Source organism: Thermobia domestica, chromosome 1 (genome assembly GCF_964235325.1).
Source record: "Thermobia domestica chromosome 1, izTheDome1.hap1.1, whole genome shotgun sequence".
NCBI classification, from domain to species: domain Eukaryota; kingdom Metazoa; phylum Arthropoda; class Insecta; order Zygentoma; family Lepismatidae; genus Thermobia; species Thermobia domestica.
Window position 1 is genome coordinate 224,204,903 of NC_137454.1, and position 20,044 is coordinate 224,224,946.

The window sequence follows — 20,044 nt, forward strand, 5'->3', positions numbered from 1 at the left end:
TTTTATCATGTGCAACAATAGAAAACGGATATTAAATGTGACAATTAATAAATTCATTGCCTATTGTATGATATGATCTCTCACTAACCCTCATACAAGATACATTTGAATGAATCCCGTTCCGAGTTCATGTCAATAGGTTCAGCTGCACAGTCGTAATCCGACCACAAACAATATTGCACTCACTTTTAAGAAGTTTGCTCTACCAACCGTAGAATTTCAATCGTACTATTTACAGGCCCGTATTTATATATTCTGCGCCCCTGTGCTCTAAATAATTTGCCGCCCCCGCACAAAATTTGCCGCCCTCCCGCAAACGACCAATATTAGAACTGAATTCACAGTTTTTGGGGTCACTGAGATGAATAGTGACACTGGTCATACTTCACTCCCCAGGGAGAAGGAAGATTTTATAAGTAATCAAAAACGACAAATATATTACTGTTGAATTCATAGTTTTCGAGGTTACTGAGTTTAACGGTATCAGTTTTCATGATATTCAAGTTTATCCTCACCCCTTTGGGATGGGGTGGGAGAGGATGATTTATAAAAAAAAAGTAATCAGATAAGCTAGCTAATTAGTAACTACTGTAATTAGAGCGAATTAAATATATGAACATATTTTCTGGCGCTTGCGCTGGACTCTGCGGGTTACTAGTTTTAAATATTAGTTAAAAGAAAATCCAAAATTTTGCCGCCCCCTGAATTCTGCCGCCCTGTGCTCAAGCACAGAATAGCACTCACCTAAATACGGGCCTGACTATTTATGATGTAATACTATATTTTGGAAGGGACGTAGAGGCTCAAAAGTTCATTGATTCATTGAGTTCATTGATTGAGCATATCTATTCACCCGGTCCCAAAAAATATGGGAAATCAAAAAATTCGGTTCTTCATGTATTATAAGATAAGAAGTAATTTTACTGTGTGCAACTGTAAGGTGATTCCTCACATCACAATAAGAGAAAAATTTCATATGGACCTGTGGGTAAAAGTACATAATTTCAGACTTAGAGCTGTCTGAAATCGTGGAAAAATTAAAATTTCAAGGCGCGCTATTTTGAATTCGGGAAACTGTGGAGTGGCGGTCCATATCACCGTAAAGGAAATCATACATACACAATCCAAAAATGCATATTTCATTAATGTGCAATGAGTGTGCAAGGGATTCCCTACAGAATATAATTCCCAGACATGCTCTCAACAGAATGTTTAGATATGGTCTGATTTCAAGGTGGATTCGTAGTATGCAAAAGTATATGCAACCTCATAACATCCAAACCAAACTTCTTCTCAGGATGTACATGTGGTATTGCTATTTCTCATTAATATAGATTTCATTATGAGATAAATGCAATTAATATCTTTCGTTTCAATTTAATCTGCTTGAAATTTAAAGAAGTGGAGTTTGCAACGAAGACACAAAGTTTCATTAAAATAGTTCTTCGCTTTCTTGTTCTTGTTCCAAAGTAGAGGTAAGTCGGGCAAAAAATTCGCGCAACCGAGAACTGATGGTTCTTTGTTTCTTTATTTATTTGCTTATTCAAGTTTAGCGTCCATTTTCACCATCGAGGCTATACAAGACGTAGACTCACAAGTTAAGATGGAATCCTAAACACCCCTTGTCTCAATTTTCCTTTTGCTGAAATTTTAATGCTATATCTGATTTCAATCCAAGTATCTTCAACACTAGCGCACTCCGAATCTTCTAAAACCGAGAATCTATTCGAAACTTAAATCTGGTATTCCTCTCTTGCCTGGTTCTCCTCTAACTTCTTTAAATTAAATCTCTCCGTTTTCATACATTGAATATTTCCTTTATTCAACGATATTCTCTCTCATATTATAGCTGCTACCAGGTAGTGGTCAGTGTCACAATCAGCTCCTCTAAATGACCGAACATCAGTTATGTTAGCTTGTCTTCTTCTATCTACTAAAACGTGATCAATCTGAGTATGTGCTTTTCTGTCTGGTGAGGTCCAAGTATATTTATGAACGTCGCGATTTGGGAATTTTGTACTCCTCCGGATAAGGTTTCTGGATGTTGCAAAGTTCACGAGTCTAACACCATTGTCATTACTTTTCTTATGCAGACTTTCGTTTCCTATAATTGGTTTGAAAATATCCTCTCATCCTATCTTCGTAATGAAATCCCCTAATAGAATTTTCATATGGCATCGCGGAGGTTGGTCAAATATCCGTTCCACTTCTTCGTAAAATCTGTCTTTTATATCGTCATTTCTTATCTTCTGTTTGGGTATGTACATTTAAAACAATAATATCACACCACCGACCCTCAAGAGTAATAAATGGAAGTCTATTATTAACAAATTCAAGCCGCTTAATTGCTAATATTATTCATTGGTGAACGAAAAATGCTGTTCCTGATTCAGCTCTGGGTAATAAATTATATTCTTCATCTTCATCTAATAACGCCATATCCAATCAAGAAGAATGGTTATAGATTATAATTAGTATGTAGTTCTAATTTTGAGTCTCAGAACTGTCATCTCCGTGTTCTTTAATCCAAAAGATTTTCAGTTAGTATCAATGGATTAAAAGTCTTTTAAAACAACAAACTCAAGAAAGAAAGTGTCAATATTTTATATTCGAAGTTACTATCTTTTTTAAAAAAACATGAAGAGCAAGCAGGTAAAAGCGATGAACCTGTTGTGTTTCTGCTGCAAAATGGCCCAAAGAGTTGAGCGACCGTGAAATTGAGTTTTCCTAAGTCTTCGTTCAGAGAGGCACAGACTCCTGTAGAGAAGGGGTAAAATTAAATTTGTATCCACTTACCTTAAGTGATACATCAGAGATGGCTACCTTTTCTTTCTCTTTTTTTTTTTAATTCTCTCGCTCTACTTTTTTTTTCTTTTTCTTATAACAAAAATGCGTATTATGCTCGCCCTCAGCTTCCATCATTTAAGCCTTCAGCTTTTGGACTTTCTCTTTTATATCAGAAAACACACTAAAGTTTAATCAAGGCTCTCCCTGCCTCCTCTGAGACTTATTTCATATAATGCATAACAAAGATTCGCGCATCATATATAACGTCAAAATTATATACCTCATAAAAAATTACTGAAGTAGTGTTTTAGTAAAATAGTGGACTATAAATTTCTCAAATGCAGTGTTTCTATAGTTTCAGAGGACGTTGTCTTTTTTTCTAATTTTCTTTATTTATGGGGTTATAAAAAGAGAAGAACTCCTAAGTAGCAGCAATCATGGTCTTTTCTGGTATACATGAAAGAACCCTAGAACAAGGAAGTTATGGTATTCACATACAGTACATTGTGTGTAAATATTAGTATTATGCTTATGTTAGAATACCAATTTGTTAAATCGATCGAGCTGTTCATACTTTTAAATATAGAAACATCCATATGAGAAATATTACAGATCAGTATATTGATATTTCGATATTTTTTTGGTCTCTTGATATTTTTTGATTTTTTTTTTTTTTTGGATATTTTGATAGTTGATATCAAGTTACTGATGTATCACTGAACTATATTTGAGATTCGAGTAACTTTGTGTGTGTGTCTATATTACAACAACAGTAAGAATCGTTCATCTATATGAATGATCAATCCTGCTTGGTATTTTGGCTGTGAACCAATCAGGAAGTATTAATGCTCTAACATTATCGAGGATCAAACAAGCTTTGAAGAATAATTAGCGTAACCGTATATACCGTTCATCCTGTATAACTAACACTATAGCCTATGGAACCCGGAGGTTCAATGCCGCGTTCACAAAAGCTCTCCACTGACTTCTATCCTTAGGCAATTGGATCCAGTTTTTTACTTTGTATTTCTATTTCTGAGAGATCCACCTTAATATTGTCTTCCCATTGTAGGACCTAGGATTATTTCCTAATTGTCATTTTCCGGTTGGTCTTCCAGTTAAAACTTTGAAAACGTTCCTACTTTCTTCCATGAACTGCCCACCTGAGTCTCCTAGACTTGACGACCCTAACAATGTTTGGTAAACCGTATAAATTATGTAGTTCCTCGTTATGAAGTTTCCACCATTCCCCATTCCCGTTCCTCTTGGATCCGAATATTCGTCTCAGGATCTTGTTCTCAAATACTTTCAGTCTATGTTCTTCCCTCAGAGTAAGCGACCATGTTTCGCAACCATACAGAACAACGGAGATGATCATCGTTTTATATATTTTAAGCTTCAAATTCCTCGACAGAATTCGCGACGACAAGAGATTTTGAACTGAATAATAACACGAATTCTCTGTTTTTAGTGGACATTTAAACTAACCGAGTATGCTAGATGACTTTCTGACAATAGTCATTGCTTTATGATGATGATGATGGTGATGATGATGATGATGATGATGATTATTATTATTATTATTATTATTATTATTATTATTATTATTATTATTATTATTATTATTATTATTATTATTATTATTATTATTATTATAGCCCAAAGGGTATGGCCATATAAGGGGTGAAAAGTGCTCTTACACGGATTGATATGATAACTATACCAAAGGTACCTCATATCCAAAGATAACTTTGGCCAGAAAATCAGCTTCAAATTCCCTCGAATTTCGAAGTTATTGTTGAAAATTCGAAAATAAAAAAAAATGTTCATATATCAGAAACGACTTAAATTAGGAGACAAACAAAATATGAATGTACTTTGCTTGAAGGGCCTTACCGAAAAGAAGAAACAATGTATTTCGTCCTTCAAATTTTTAGCGACAGGCGCGTCGAAAATATTCGAATTGAAATCTTTTTGCTTTATGTTTGAGTGGTCACCTTCTATTTTCCACCATAGAAGCAGCACCAACCCACCTCTGCTTCCGAAACTTTTCCGTACATTCGTTTATGTTCTGCAAGAAATGCTTAATTCAAATTGACATTTCTAAGTAAGAGACAGAGAGGATATCTATAAGAAATAAATACACGCAAAATAAAGTGAACGCCTTTTCAAAAGGCATACTACCCGACTGAAGCTAAGTGGATAACGCGTGTGCTATCTTGTGCCTAGTACCATGTTCGATTCCAAAAATGAAAATGAAGTCTTTAAGTTTTACATCCCATGGTTATGCCGGCTAGACTAAAGGAGACGGTAATGATGAGAAATGAATGAAATGATGAAATGAAGAAAGTGGTAGGAAACGGGAGAACCCCGAGAAAACCCACGCATACTATGTTTGTCCACCACAAAATTCACTTAGCGCGAGCTGGAATCGAACCAAGACCCCATGCACCATAGGTGAACGCTTTACCACTGAGCCGCCGCGGCCCCAGGTTCGATTCCAGGTAGAGGAACCTGCCTAGAATACAAACTTGAGTAATCATGCTGATCCCACTTTACATAAGATACTCCTAGTATCCGCATAGTGCGAATACTCCTAGTATAACGTCGGAGCTGAAAAGTGTCGTCAGACTACAATCACTCATTCAATCTCCTTCGGGAACTATACTTTTATAGTAAAACTAGTCGCTCAAATACTTTACATTGCCCGGGAAAAATTCTACAGAGCCTCGGTTTCTTGAAATTCGACCAGAAAAAGTTATATTTATAGCCATAATGAGCATGTCCCCGAAAGTAAATCTGCACCGAGAAATGCTACCTCGCTTATACGGTAAAACTCAATTTTTGAAGGTAATAAGAGTCGATTTTATCGAAAAGGAAGGATGTTGTAATAATTTTGTATTGATATACGTATTCATAATCTGTACCAAGTATCGTGTTGAAACAAAATTCTGCAATATTATTACAAATTATCTTCCTCAATACAAATCTGATCATATCTTACTTTTAATAACACTCAGTCACATGGAAACGGAAACTCAAAAATTTTCAATACAGCAGTCACGTAGTTATCGTTTTCGCCGCTAGAGCGATAAGAGAGAAAATGTCTGTCAGTGAAGACAGGAAACATATTTTTTTGCGCTCGACCCTAGCTACCTGTTTTAAGTTGGTCACAACGAAGCAGGTGAGGTTAGATTTACATCAAAGTTGGACCACCCGAGTGTGACATATTATCATGGAGGTCAATGGAACAAAACGAGCCCTGCGGTTTTCTAACCCCTTTCGCTCGTTGACGCTCGCTCAGCTATGTTTCTTAACGTAAGTAAACCACTTTTTTTTATCAATACAGTTGTATGTGCTACCACCTCCCCCTCTCTATCTGCTCACTATCCCAACAACCCCTTGCTTGGCGAGGGCCCCGCTTCTCACTATCGTGTTGTTTATAACGTCATTATTTATCTGGCTGTTAGAAATCTCTAAGCAGCTTTAAACCACAATTTTTGCACTATGTATTACGTACAAGAGAAAATGAATTTTATTTTCATCTTATTTCAATGTAAAAAGTGTTATGAAACTGAAATAAAACTTTCCTTGAGCTGGGTTTGAACCTATACTAAAAGCTATTTTCATTACTAAGCCACTGGCTAACACGCTCGGCTACAAGAGGCTGACGTTTGCTTTCTGCTATATGTATGCTACGTGGCGAGAAACGGATAACTTCAACCAATCAGAACCATGTATTTAGTTCCTATGGCTAGGGTCGAGGTGATTTAAAATATGCGGACAGGAAGGCGTTTTGTGTGTTAAACTTTTGTCTCTAAGTCTGTTATCATTGTGGAACGTAATTTAGAAGAAAGTTCGGTGAAGATGCAACCAATAGGCACAGTATCCAGAAGTGGTGTCTAATAAATCCATCAATCAGTGAAAGTTACCCACTCGTCTACGAGTGAAAGTTACCCAGTAAACGAGGGAACTGTGGAGTATATATGGCAGGAAATGACTACGAGCTAGATGTGTGTCGCGTGACAAAGGGAGCTCACATTGAGTATATGTCATGTGATGATGTGAAGCAAATGTAAAACAGAACTTTTTAAGTTTCCATTTCCATTGATACCATTCTCACCTGTTTGAGTGTTGTCAAGCTAGATTTGTTCAAGGTTGTAATCGCAAAAGCCATTTGTAGTAACCCTGTAAATAGCTTCTACAGTCACCTAGAAGTATGCGAAGGTAACGGTGTGGATTTTATACGGGACAATCTAACATTCAGCGTTATATATAGGGTTGAACCATGAGTTGTTTAGCCCTTTTCGTTTTAAACCTTTCTTGCAAGCCTATGTATGAAAACACGCTACGAGTATCCATGTATGCATCATTTCTATTAACGTAATTGTATGATAGTAATGATAACAATGAGTTTTATTACATGATCAAGATTATGTTATACTGTTACACTCTGCTAATTAGCCCAAACTTTAGCTAACACCAGCTGTATATCTGGTGCATAATTGAAGGAGAAAAAGAATTCTGAATTATGAAACCAATCGATTATTGTAGAAATGAAGGTGTAATTAATCATGAATAGAAAATTACTTGTTGCTATGGGACCCCGCAGCGGAAATTTATCTTCAGCCACAAAATTGGTTCTCGGAATTGTTTCGTACGACCTACCTATCTGTTCTCTGTAAAACCTTACCATATACATATATATATATATATATATATATATATATATATACATATATATATATATATATATATATATATATATATATATATATATATATATATATATATATATATAGTGTGTGTGTGTGTGTGTGTGTGTGTGTGAGCAAGAGCGTTTCCTGGGATATCCAAATTGCTACTGCAAAAAGAAAAAATGTAATAATGAATCTTCTTAAAAAATAATAACAAAATTAAACTCGTAAAATTGTAGCTTATAAGTTAATTAAAGCAGGATAAAGTCTGAAGACTATACCTTCATTTGGGACGTTTATTTGAAATATTTGTCTTTGATTTATGTATTTGTTTTGATATAATTTATTGGCAGAGCATAATTTATTTTGTATCATATCAGTTTTTTTTTTTTTTTAGACATCACAATTGCTTGATTCCGAAAATATATATTAGATGTTACATATATTAAAATGTTACAAATATTCGCCAAAGTATTTCAGATTCCCTTTACTGTATCCTAAAAGTATATGTCCCTCTCTAATAAATTTTGTTGATTCTAACAAACAGATTAAACAAATGACAAGAAACCTAGAACAAAAACATGAATGCAAGCTGTTCATTCCTTTCATTTTTTTTTTTTTTTGTATTTTTCTCTTCTTTTATTATTAAGAGTAAACTCAAACAAACCTTGCCAGATTCTGAAATTACCAGATTCTGATTCAATGAGAAAGTAAACCTTTCAATCGTCCCAGCGTAGCAATAAGAGTCTAAACACGCAAAGAATAATCAATTAGTTTTTAAAAATATAGTCTATCACCGTATCTTAACTTACTTTTTACGATTCATTATACCGGTACCGGGGGATTGTCAAATATAGTTTAGTTGATTTTGAGTTTAACGTCCTGCTCAGCAGCGAGGCTATATGAGACGTGAACCTCACATAAGCTCCCACCGGGAATCGAACCCAGGTCTCCCACGCCAAAGGCGCGTACGCTAACCGTTTTGCCACGAAGGAGCTCTTTGTCAAACATAGGTGTTAAGATAAAGCGCATACTAGTTCCTGTGTAATTCCTCAAGCACCTTGCGAGAGTCTCCTAAATTACATTTACAAGCCAGAGTGATTTAAAATGTAGTTTCGGATTTTCGGCGGTTTATGATTGAAAGAATGCATTTCTGAATCGTGTTTATTAGAACCTTTCTTTACATTTGATATAAGGAACCGTCTACTAAAATTATGGAATGATGTTCGTTAGCACCCTGTATATAACGAATTACACATAACTAAAACTGATACAATTAAGTTAAAGGCTTATCTTATCTATATTTTGCTTCCTTATATACAAACAAAACACAAAGTCAAAAAGAAAAACGTAGTTGTTTCACTTTACGAAACAACAACAATCTTTACTACTTTTCGATCTATTTACAGCCATTTGAGAGTATGTAAAACATGAATCAATATTTTGAATCACGCGAATCCACAATAACTACTAGTAAGAATATCTAGGGCCAAACTTTTACATTTTTTTTCTTGTTCCCCTTTTAAGAAATTCAATCTTCAAATTACAGAACTAATTTTTCAAACTTTAGATTTTCGGAGAAGAAAGTAAACAGGGCAATGCTCTTCTAAATTCAACTGTATTTAACCATTTCTAAAAAACCCTTCTAGCCATACTTTTTGTGGAGCCACAGTGAAGAGAGGTTAGTTTAAATTCAAGATTGCCGCAAATGAGCAAAAAAAAAAAAGTTTTAATAATTTTTGAGCAGTGGTAACCTTTGGTAAGAGTATTAGAAAAGGCGTCTGACTGTTGAGCAAACCCCCGTATAGATGATACAACGTGGGGTGGCTAAGAATATACTGACAGGATGAGTTATGCACACAAACTTACTAATAAAACTAAATAAGGGTACTTAGCCTTAAAGACTAGACAAAAGAATATATGGCAGAAACGCCCTTTCAAGTTTCGTAATCGGCTACTTGGAAAGTAGATTTTTCTTCTTCTTTACACGCTGGTAACGAGATATTCAAGCCTGAAAACATGTGCTTACTAATTATTTTCTTTGTTTGCGTTTTAACTTCCAAATTGAGCTATACAAAGTGTGGGAGAATTTATAGAAGGACTAAATCCGTGTGTCGGTCTATTGACAGCAAAAACGGTCAGAGATAGCGCTTTATTTTTTTAAAAAAAGTTAGGATTCCATGTCTCAAGAATACGTTCTGCCTCCTCTCTTAATTCTGTAATTAAATACCAGAAGTTGTAGAAATCATCAATTTCCGATTTCCAAGTCCATTACCATACAACGTAAACCGTAATTAGTATCGAGATATGTTTTGTTTTAAATCGGTATTGAGATATGTTTCTCTTCTTTCTTTCTTGAAATCGATTCAGTGTCTCTAGAAACGGTTTTACCTGCACCCTCAACTCTTTAGCAAAGCCAGAAGTGATAATTATCTACCACTATTTTCAGTCGACCAAAAACTTTAAAAAATAGATAGAAATATCTTTCTTCATATAAATCCAGAGTCTCAGAAATATATTTCATTTCCATTCCTATTACTCTATTCAAGCCAGAACTGATACAAATCTACAACTTCTCATTTTATGAGTAACAGCAGTAGAGCAAGAATAGCAATAGAAAACGAGAAATAATATCTTGAGGATGATTGAGTATCATAACAATAAGTTCTACCTCTAACTCTCTAACTCACTATAGAAGCCGAAAGTGGAAGAAATTAGCTATTTCGGATTTCATCGTTGTTTACCAGAGAACAAACTTGATAATAAATGAGGGGAAAAAGAACACTTTGTTGAAAATAATTTGGAGTCTCAAGAACAGATTCAGTGTCCGTTCGTGCGTCTCTGCTAAAACCAGATATTCTAGAAACCTACTACTACTTCCAGTTTCAAGACCGTTCCCATATTATATATATATATAAGCGATGTTCAAAATATTTATGAAGTTGAAAAAACAATGCTGTGAAGGATCAGAGGATCAGAATTGTCTTCAGTGGCGTATTTAGGGGGGTATCGGACTGGGCTCAACCTCCCCCCGAAATAAATTTGTTAGTTTTCGCATTCCGCGCACAACAATAATCCTTCATACCATTTCTAAGAATGTCATTGACTTTCCATTTTGTTATGCTCTTTGTTCAGAAATAATACTGTATTTGTCAAATTTCATTCCATGTAAGAACTGCGTCCTTTTGTTCTTTCTTTCGTCCTTTCTACTTTTCTGTTTCTTTTTCTTGATGTTACTTTCTTTCGTTTCGCTTACTATACTTTATCGACCGTTGTCAGTTGTGATTCAAGTCGGCCGTCATCAGTAACACCAAAACTAAGAGGAGTTGATAAGCGAAACTGGTGTTCCACGCCAACTTGTGCGGATATCAACATGACAGGACTTTGGTTATTATAACAAAGGAAAAATTATATCGGTCAGTTATTTTTAAAAGAAGGAAATGTTTGAATTAAGGAAAATCAAAACGGGGGAATAATTAGTCCTTGAAATTAGGAAGGCCAAGAGGACGTTTCCTTTTTCTTATATGAATAGAATAAAGGGTTAGATTCACTCCTAAATTTTTGTATCATATCATATAGGATTTATCGGTCTGCAATTTTTGCCATTATAACTTCGATTTATGCATAAATTAAGATATATTTAATTCTCAAACTCAGGTGGGCAATTGCCCACTTCCTTCCCTGTGTTGGACATAGCCCCTCGAAACAAAATCCTAAATACGCCATTCATTGTCTTCAACATTGGGTGGTGGGCAGATTTGACGCTTATTCTAGAGAAGGGAGATGAAACTCATATTACGGTAGATGAAACTGATCAACTATTGTAGAGTATATTATACGGTGTATATTAGGCGATGTAGACGAAGTAGTAGTACATATCAGTATTATAAATCACTGTCGTGAACACATTCTGAAATCTGAATACATGCATATTTATAATTGGTTTGTTTCTAATTAGACATCCACAAAGATCAACGTTAAAATTGTTTTATAATAATATAATAATATAATAATATAAATAATGACTTCCCCAAAACTATGAAGAAAGGATATCAATTATGTATGACGCAACAATACTCGTATTTGAGCAAAATGATGATAATCTCAATAACATTACAGGAATCGTTACAGAAAACTGACGCATGTCATATATTCTTTAGTTAACAGATATAACCTTAAGATTATGGAGAAAAATATTCCAATCCTTTGCTCCTTTCCTTTGCTTACGAAACATCCTCTATCAAAAGAAAAATTGGGACACGCGGAATACGTATTAACAACCCATGGTTCGACCAGGAATGCATTAAACTGGCAGAGAAGAGAAAACAGGCAAAATTACGTGGCTACAAAATCCGAATGAAATAACTACACAAAATTTCATAGACATCAGGCGGGAAATTTCCAAAACTTTTAGGACAAAGAAACGCGATTTTTTGAAAGCTAAAATTAAGGAACTTGAAGATAATAGTAAAAATAAAAACATTCGGGACATGTATAAAGGAATCAACGAATTTAAGAAAGGCTATGAACCTCGTGCTTATATTAAAGAAAGCTGATGAAACAGTTCTCATTGATACAGATAGCATTATAAATAGATGGAAAGATTTCTTTGGCGACTTGCTTAACACACAGCCAAAAACTAATGTGCGGGGACAAAGGGAGATACACACCGCAGAACCACCGAATAGAAGTAGAAATTGCTATAAAGAAATTAAAGGAACACAAATCTCCGGGTGTAAACGAAATTCCAGCTGAGTTAATTTTACCTGGAGGCGAACAATTGTGGAACAAGATACACAAACTAATCCTCCTTATCTACAACAAGAAAGAATTGCCACAAGAGTGGAAAGAATCAGTGGAATACCGAAAAAGCTAATTAGATTCATTAAGGCATGTTTAAATGAATCCCAAAGTAAAGTCCGGGTAGGAAAGTTTTTGTCCACGAGCTTTCACGACAAAAATGGTCTGAAACAAGGTGATGCGTTGTCGCTATTATTATTCAACTTTGCCCTGGAATACGCTATAAGGAAAATGAAAGATAGTAACCAGGACCTAGAGTTGAACGGTGTTCACCAAGCTATGCGTACGCTGATGATGTAAATTTAATAGGGGATGATATGAGAACAATAGAAAGAAATGCAGAGAAAACTAAATACATGGAAGTGCGTCGGAACCATAACACGGCAAATTAGGAATGCGTTAAAATATTAAATAATACTTTTGATAAAGTGGATACTTTCAAAAATCTAGGATCAATATTAACAGACGAAAATCATATTCACGAAGAAATTAAATATCGACTAAAAACAGGGAATTCGTGTTATTATTCAGTTCAAAATCTCTTGTCGTCGCGAATTCTGTAGACGATTTTGAAGCTTAAAATATATAAAACGATAATCATGCCTGTTGTTCTGTATGGTTTCGAAACATGGTAGCTTGCGCTAAGGGAAGAACATAGACTGAAAGTATTTGAGAACAAAATCCTCAGATGAATATTCGGATCCAAGAGGAACGGGAATGGGGAATGGTGAAAAAACTTCATAACGAGGAACTACATAAATTATACGGCTTATAAAACATTGTTAGGGTCATCAAGTCTAGGAGGCTTAGGTGAGTAGGACATGTAGCCAAGATGGGAGAAAGTATGAACGGTTTCAAAGTCTTGACTGGAAGAGCAATCGGAAAACAACCATTAGGAAGACCTAGGCGCAGATGGATCTCGCAGAGATAGGAATACAAAGTAGAAATTGGATCCAATTGGTTAAGGATAGAAGTCAATGGAGAGCTTTTGTGAACGCGGCATTGAACCTCCGGGTTCCATAGGTCATAGAGTTGGCTTACGAAGCATGAGTACATGCCTAGACTGATACTACAAATAGATTAAATGCGCATTTACTGAAAAGATGGGTTCTACTGACATTGGGTAGTCTATATACTCCTCGTGTTCTAGAGCCTAGGGGAGAGGAGGAGATAAGATTTCACATCAGGTTACATCACACACAGTCGCACATCTTCATTTTCATTAAAAATGGAAAAACCAAGAGAAATCAATTTCATCTCACTTTTCTTTGTGGCATTCTGACCTAAATCATAGCAATTATCTGCAAAAAGCACTTTTCAACGGATTATTGGGAGAGCCTCCAGTTCCAATGTTGGGGGAGACATGTCTCTCCATTTGCCCGGAATTTGTGCCCGTACCTACAGCTGAGACAACTTTCCAGCATGAGGAGAGGGGCATATCCTCCTCTGGCATTTATTGCGATTTGTGCCCAAATAGCGGAAGTAGAATTAATACATATTGGTGAGACTACTAAACGCACTACAGCACAGAATTCAGTTTGAAATACTACAGAATACGATTCTTTTTAAAAGAAATGGAAAAGCCAAGAGAAATCAATTTCATCTCACATTCCTTTGTGGCAGTCTGACACAAATCATCACACTTACCCCAAAAAGCACTTTTTAAGTCAGATTATTGGGGGGGACAGCCCCCTCAGGTCCAAGATTGGGGGGACATGTCCCCCTCGACCCCCGGGATTTGCGCCAGTGCTGATGTAAATTCAGCTTCCCAAGCATTTACCATTCTTGTCTCTCTATTCAAACCAGAAATTGGAAAAATATACGATTTCCGCGCTTTGATTGCCATAGAGAAAAATGGTAGTCTATATCGGAATGCGGTTATATCTATATAAGTTAATGAATTCAGTGTTACAAGAATAAGTTCAATTTCCGTCCACATTTTTCTAGACAAGCTGAAAGCTGTAGAAATTGGCACAACTTCCGATTTTAGTTCTGATTACTGTAGAGCAAATACAATAATAGGTAGCAAGAATTTTTTGTGAAGTACGGATTCAGTCTCAGGAACTGGTAGTTATCCATATACTGTAGCTAGAGATCTAGCTCTTTCGGTTTCGTTACTAAATACAGTATTCATGTGAAATGCAACTTACCAGAGTTGGCGTGGATCAATGAAAACTTGACCCACCACCCACCGTGACCCACTCTGACTCACCACCCACCATGGCCCACTGTGACCCACCATGACCCACCACCCACCGTGACCCACTCTGACCCACCGTGACCCACCACCCACCATGAACCACTCTCATCCACTGTGACCTATTCTGACTAACCAAAATCCATCGTCATCAACTCTGAACACGATCCACGGCCTCTTCTGTACTGACTAAAGAGTTTACACTTGCAATAAAACAAGACTGAAATTGTCACTAATCGGAGTTTGAATTTCTAGTCAATCGCTCAAGCACCACTCTGTTACAATAACGGTGGATCTGACCTTTACGATATAAAATGTTAAAGTGTTTGTCAGTGTAAAAATTCAAGCACTTCGAGGTGGGGGGATTAGAGTGTGCCTAAAATATACTTGTACTAAGAGAGTATTCTTGCAAGTGTTAATTTCTGAACGCATTTCAAAAGAAACTTCTATTCGCAGGAAAATACCCCTGTACAATATGGAAAAGGTTATAGTTTCTCAGTTCACAGTATTTTTCTCACAAAAAACTTGAAAAATCAGTTTTTCATAGTTTATAAAGGTGCTCGGGTACCCTATGTGAGAGCATCTCCATAAAGTATGCTCATAATTGTAATTTGTGTAGTCACTAAAACACCACGTTAAATTTAAGTTACAATTTTGCATAATTGCAATTATTATGAATATTTATTCAAAGTAGTTTACCTAAAGCATAGAAGAGACTTACTAAAAAATAGGTGCAAAGTTGAATAACACAAATAATCCATTAGTAATACAAGTATACATTTTCTATAACTCATAATTTACCACCTTAAAACAAACCTGAAATCGGGTTTATTTCCTGTTTGGTAACTTTTTCGTGGTAAATCGTCCGCAGCGGAATGATGTCCATCCTTCAGCCAAGAAATAACTAGCTCGTGTGTTTTGAGCTTGTCTAGCGGTGGGCCATTAACATTGATGAACAACAAGTTTGACAATGTTTGAGCACTTAGTCTATTTCTAATATCAGTCATCTGTAAATTCATATGGGGAAATCCCCGTTCGCACTCTGTCGTGGAAATTGATAATACTTCTACCCGATTTCTACAACTCCTCATCGAAAATCTGCTTGTTAGACTTAAGTCTGATAACGATTTTTCTTAGTCAGTTTTGAAATACTCAGCAAGAAGTATAATCTCTCTATCACCATACAAAATCTTTTCCATATCGACCATGTCAGTTGGCAATGTCGACTCATAAAGAACAGAAACTTCATTTACCACGCCTTCGATAGGGAATCTTGTGAATAAATTATCAATTAAAGCCTGATAAACTGATGACTTCTTATTTGTTTATAAATTTAATTTTTTGCAATTACACATGAAGGTTTGATGCCATTACCAAGTTCCCTCCCCCGTCTAGAAAGCGAAAGGGAACGAGGTTCCTGGAGTGTTCAGAGGTGAATGGGAATTTCTCTCCTTCTTCCCCTTCAATTACCACACTGCTGTTTGCCATATGCCAAATTACGATGAATTTAAATTAAATTATCATAGTATAATTATTTCCTTGTTGAATTATCAATACTTTTCAGTGGAAAAAAGGATGAAATTTGAAAGTTCCAAATCAAGGTAAGTAGACCAACGTAAAGGGAAAAATGTGTAAAATTTTCCATATAATTTTGCGTACAATCCAAACTTAAAATTTCCGTGTAATTAAGTTTACATTACAAATTTTATGCCTATTTTAGTCACAAGTTTTCGGGTTGATTGCCCTGTGCTGTAAGCGCTCCATATAATAAACATAAGCTTCAGCAATTATTATAGTAGAAAGCAATGGATATATGAAGCCAAGCACTGTATTTTTTTGTTTCTGATTTTTTTCTTAAATAATATCTATCGTTTTCGATCATTTTTACAAACCAACTCACTACCAATTTTACATATATAGAAAGTGCCCCCCTTCCCCCCCCCCCCCCACACACACACATAAAGGAGAATTGAAAAAATGCTAGGACACATTCTGTTTATTTTCAATGAAGAGTTAATACACTGAATTTCAGCTCCGTAAGTTTAACGGTTTGCGAGATACTCATTTTTTTTTTCTTAAAAATTCGGATCCTTTCTATCTCCTTAGAATATTATGCATTATAATAAAAGCAATATAACATCCCAATTTGGATTAAGGCCTAACTATATACCAAAAGTAATTTCATTTGACTTTACAATTTGACCGTGATGATCAGGCACACATAGTTACATTCAATTTTTTATATAATAATTTATATATTACAGCGATTCAAAAATGTGTTTTTTCCAGTAGTTAGCTCCTCTAAAAACTCACAGATCTCGAAAGCCAAGTAGTAGTATAAGTCCTATTGCTATTATTACAATTAAAAATATCAATATCCAAAAGTGCCTGAAGTTCTTTTTTCACTTGGTTAGATGTACTCACCTCAGGTAAGTAGACAGAAACAATTGGAAAAGGAAGGGAAATGAAGGTCTTGAAAGTAAAACGAAGACAAATTTACCAGTTTTCAGAAGATACTGTCTACAATGCAGTGAGCAGAGAGGGTCGGTAGATCATACTGAGTCGGTGGGTGGTGGGTCGCAGTGGGTCAGGGTGGGTGGTGGGTCACAGTGGGTCATGGTGGGTGGTGGGTCACAGTGGGTCACGGTGGGTGGTGGGTCACAGTGGGTCACATGCTGTTGACCCACGACCCACTGACCCACTCAGAAAACTTGACCCACTTTCCCCACTGACCCACTCCATCTCTGATTATTACCACGCAAGCAACCACATTATTCAATTTCTAGCCATAGTGAATGAAACGTGAACACTTACTTCTCTGTGCATAGGCTTTATTCGTAGTTAACTTCAGTCCTCCCTGCTGATCTAATGATTAGCACGCTCGTCTTTGATACACCTGATTCCGGGTTCGCTGTTCGGTAAGGGAACATTGAATGTATTGAGGTAGTTCGAATTCAAGCTTAAATTGTACGTTAACGTTTCATGTTGCCCCAGTGTTGAAAAAAGAAACTAAACAACAAGAACAAGTATGATTATAGCAAACCAAATGAAATCTTTCAGTTTAACGTCCCACGATTATGCTGTTTAAGCTAAGGAAGACAGACGATTGAGGCAAATGAATGATGATGGACGAGTTGGTGGAATGAAAATGTGGAAGGAAACGGGAATACTCCGAGAACATCTATGGACACGATGTTGTCCACCACAAACTAACTTGGCAGGGGATCGAACAAGCGACCCTACGTACCAGAGGTAAGCGCTTTATTACTGAGCCACTATGCTCCCTAATGCAGACCAATGCAGATTGTTCATCTTTTTGAAATATTTCCTTGAAACAATATGAAAACATCTGCGTATACGACCAAGAAGATAGCGTATATGAACGAAAGTTGACATGTTTACATTTTTTAAAACATGGCTACATGCAGAAAGATGCCATCGACGACAATAATAACACTTTAGTCACAAAAGAAAATAACTTTGGTTCATCATAAAGACCAGACGTTAAAATTACATTCGTGCGCATTTAATAATATTAAAATGATATTAAAATGATTAACAGACGAAAATCATATTCACGAAGAAATTAAATGTCGACTAAAAGCAGGGAATTCGTGTTACTATTCAGTTCAAAATCTCTTGTCGACTGGAAGTATTTGACTGGACATAGACTGGAAGTATTTGAGAACAGGATCCTGAGAAGAATATTCGGACCCAAGAGGAACGAGAATGGGGAATGGCGGAAGCTTCATAACGAGGAACTACATAGTTTATACGGTTTACCCAACATTGTTAGGGTCGTCAAGTCTAGGAGGCTTAGGTGGGCAGGTCATGTAGCTAGAATGGAAGAAGGTAGAAACGCTTTCAAAGTCTTGACTGGTAGACCCATAGGAAAACGACCATTAGGAAGACCTAGGCGCAGATGGGAGGACAATATTAAGATGGATCTCGCAGAGATAGGAATACAAAGTAGAAACTGGATGCAATTAGCTAAGGATAGAAGTCAGTGGAAAGCTTTTGTGAACGCGGCACTGAACCTCCGGGTTCCATAGGCCATAGAGTTAGTTAGTTAAAATGATATTAGAAATTACAGTAATGTAGTTGGTTGTTCCTTAAGTAAATAAGAACCAATAATTCCTAGATGTTTATTTTCAGCCTAGGAATGAGCCATGATGGAGATGAATCTTCTGGTAATTCTTGTGCTGAAGAAGCTTTAGAAGGAAGTGTCATGGCCCCATTAGTTGCTGCAACCTTCAACACCTTTCACTGGTCCTCCTGCTCTAGGCAGGAATTTCATCAAAATTCAAGGTAATTACAGTAAATTTCATCGTCAGTATTCTGTTTAACCTTTTTAATCTCTAAATTTATGTTCTAACATCCAAAGTTATTATTTAAGCGATAACTGATTACCAAATCTCAGTGGTAACTAAGCAAATTACTTATTTCTCGTTTTAATATTTGTTTTTCTGTAGACACATGTCTGATGTACACCCTGAGATATCAAATAACACAGAAATTTGGAAGAAATATCATGTAACTTTTAAAGTTCGTTACTGTTCATGCTGTTCACACGAAGTAATTGATAGATCAATGAAGTTTTCGAATAACTTTTTTTTACCAGCTTTTTCGTACTTTTTTTTAATTAATCATTATTTACTTTGACTCCAGAAAATGGGATTGTTTGAAGAATGCCCCATCTACATCTGTAACTCGGTTAACGTCAAAAGTACACACCACTTACTCTATGGATGAACAATGCCGAATGGAGTTTGGAGAAGGGTAAGTAGAATTCATAGCTCTATATATTTTGATTATTTGCGAGCTCTTTTGTACTGTTAATAGACTCATTAAATACTAAAAGTGAAGAAAATTTGATGGTCCGAATACGAATAGATAGTAATGCCTGCAACTTAAAAGCCTTGAACACTTATTATTGCTGCAGCAAATGTTTGTTGGTCGGTTGGGTTGAGTTGCCGTTTAGTGTCCCTTTTGAGCGCCGAGGCTATATGAGACGTAGGTCTACGGTTTACAGAGGAATCCAAACCACACTAATGTGCATATTTCAGTGCTCTCCTACTGGGAATCGATCCCGGGATCCCGTGCATCAAAGTAGCGCGCGCCAGTCATTGGAATGGAGGGACATTGCGAGAATTAATATTATAAATATCTTATGGGTTATTTAAATAAAAAAAAGTTTTGGATCACAGTATGAACTATTTAATTATGTTTCTTTTCTGACTGTATTTTCGGTTAGAATTATTTCTTAACCTTTGTTAATGCTTACCATTATCTGTCTTTTATTTCTTTCGAAACATCATATATTTAAATACGTGAAACACAGATTAAACAACAGGGACCAGGTTTCGTGCTTAGTAGGTTGTGTTAGAGGGCAGGGTGTAAATAATCGACATCTCATTTCATTACTCTCAGTTGTGGAAGGGGGGCATGATGGCTCAGTGGTCAAGCGCTTACCTCATAAGCGTGGGATCCCTGGTTCGAACTCTGGCCAAGTAAGTTTTGTGGTGGACAACATCGTGTCCCTGGATTTTCTCGGGGCAATCCC

General features: G+C 36.1%; 1 protein-coding gene across 2 annotated transcripts in view; it reads left to right on the forward strand.

Moving 5' to 3' along the window:
• Nucleotides 1-20,044, forward strand: part of LOC145694306 (A disintegrin and metalloproteinase with thrombospondin motifs 1-like) — a 176,678-nt gene that overhangs the window by 61,509 nt on the left and 95,125 nt on the right. For both annotated transcript variants that reach the window (XM_081770395.1, XM_081770400.1), the window contains exons 6-7: nucleotides 18,637-18,789; nucleotides 19,150-19,260. In XM_081770395.1, the coding sequence (XP_081626521.1) occupies nucleotides 18,637-18,789; nucleotides 19,150-19,260 (264 nt within the window). The remainder of the gene's footprint in view (nucleotides 1-18,636; nucleotides 18,790-19,149; nucleotides 19,261-20,044) is intronic.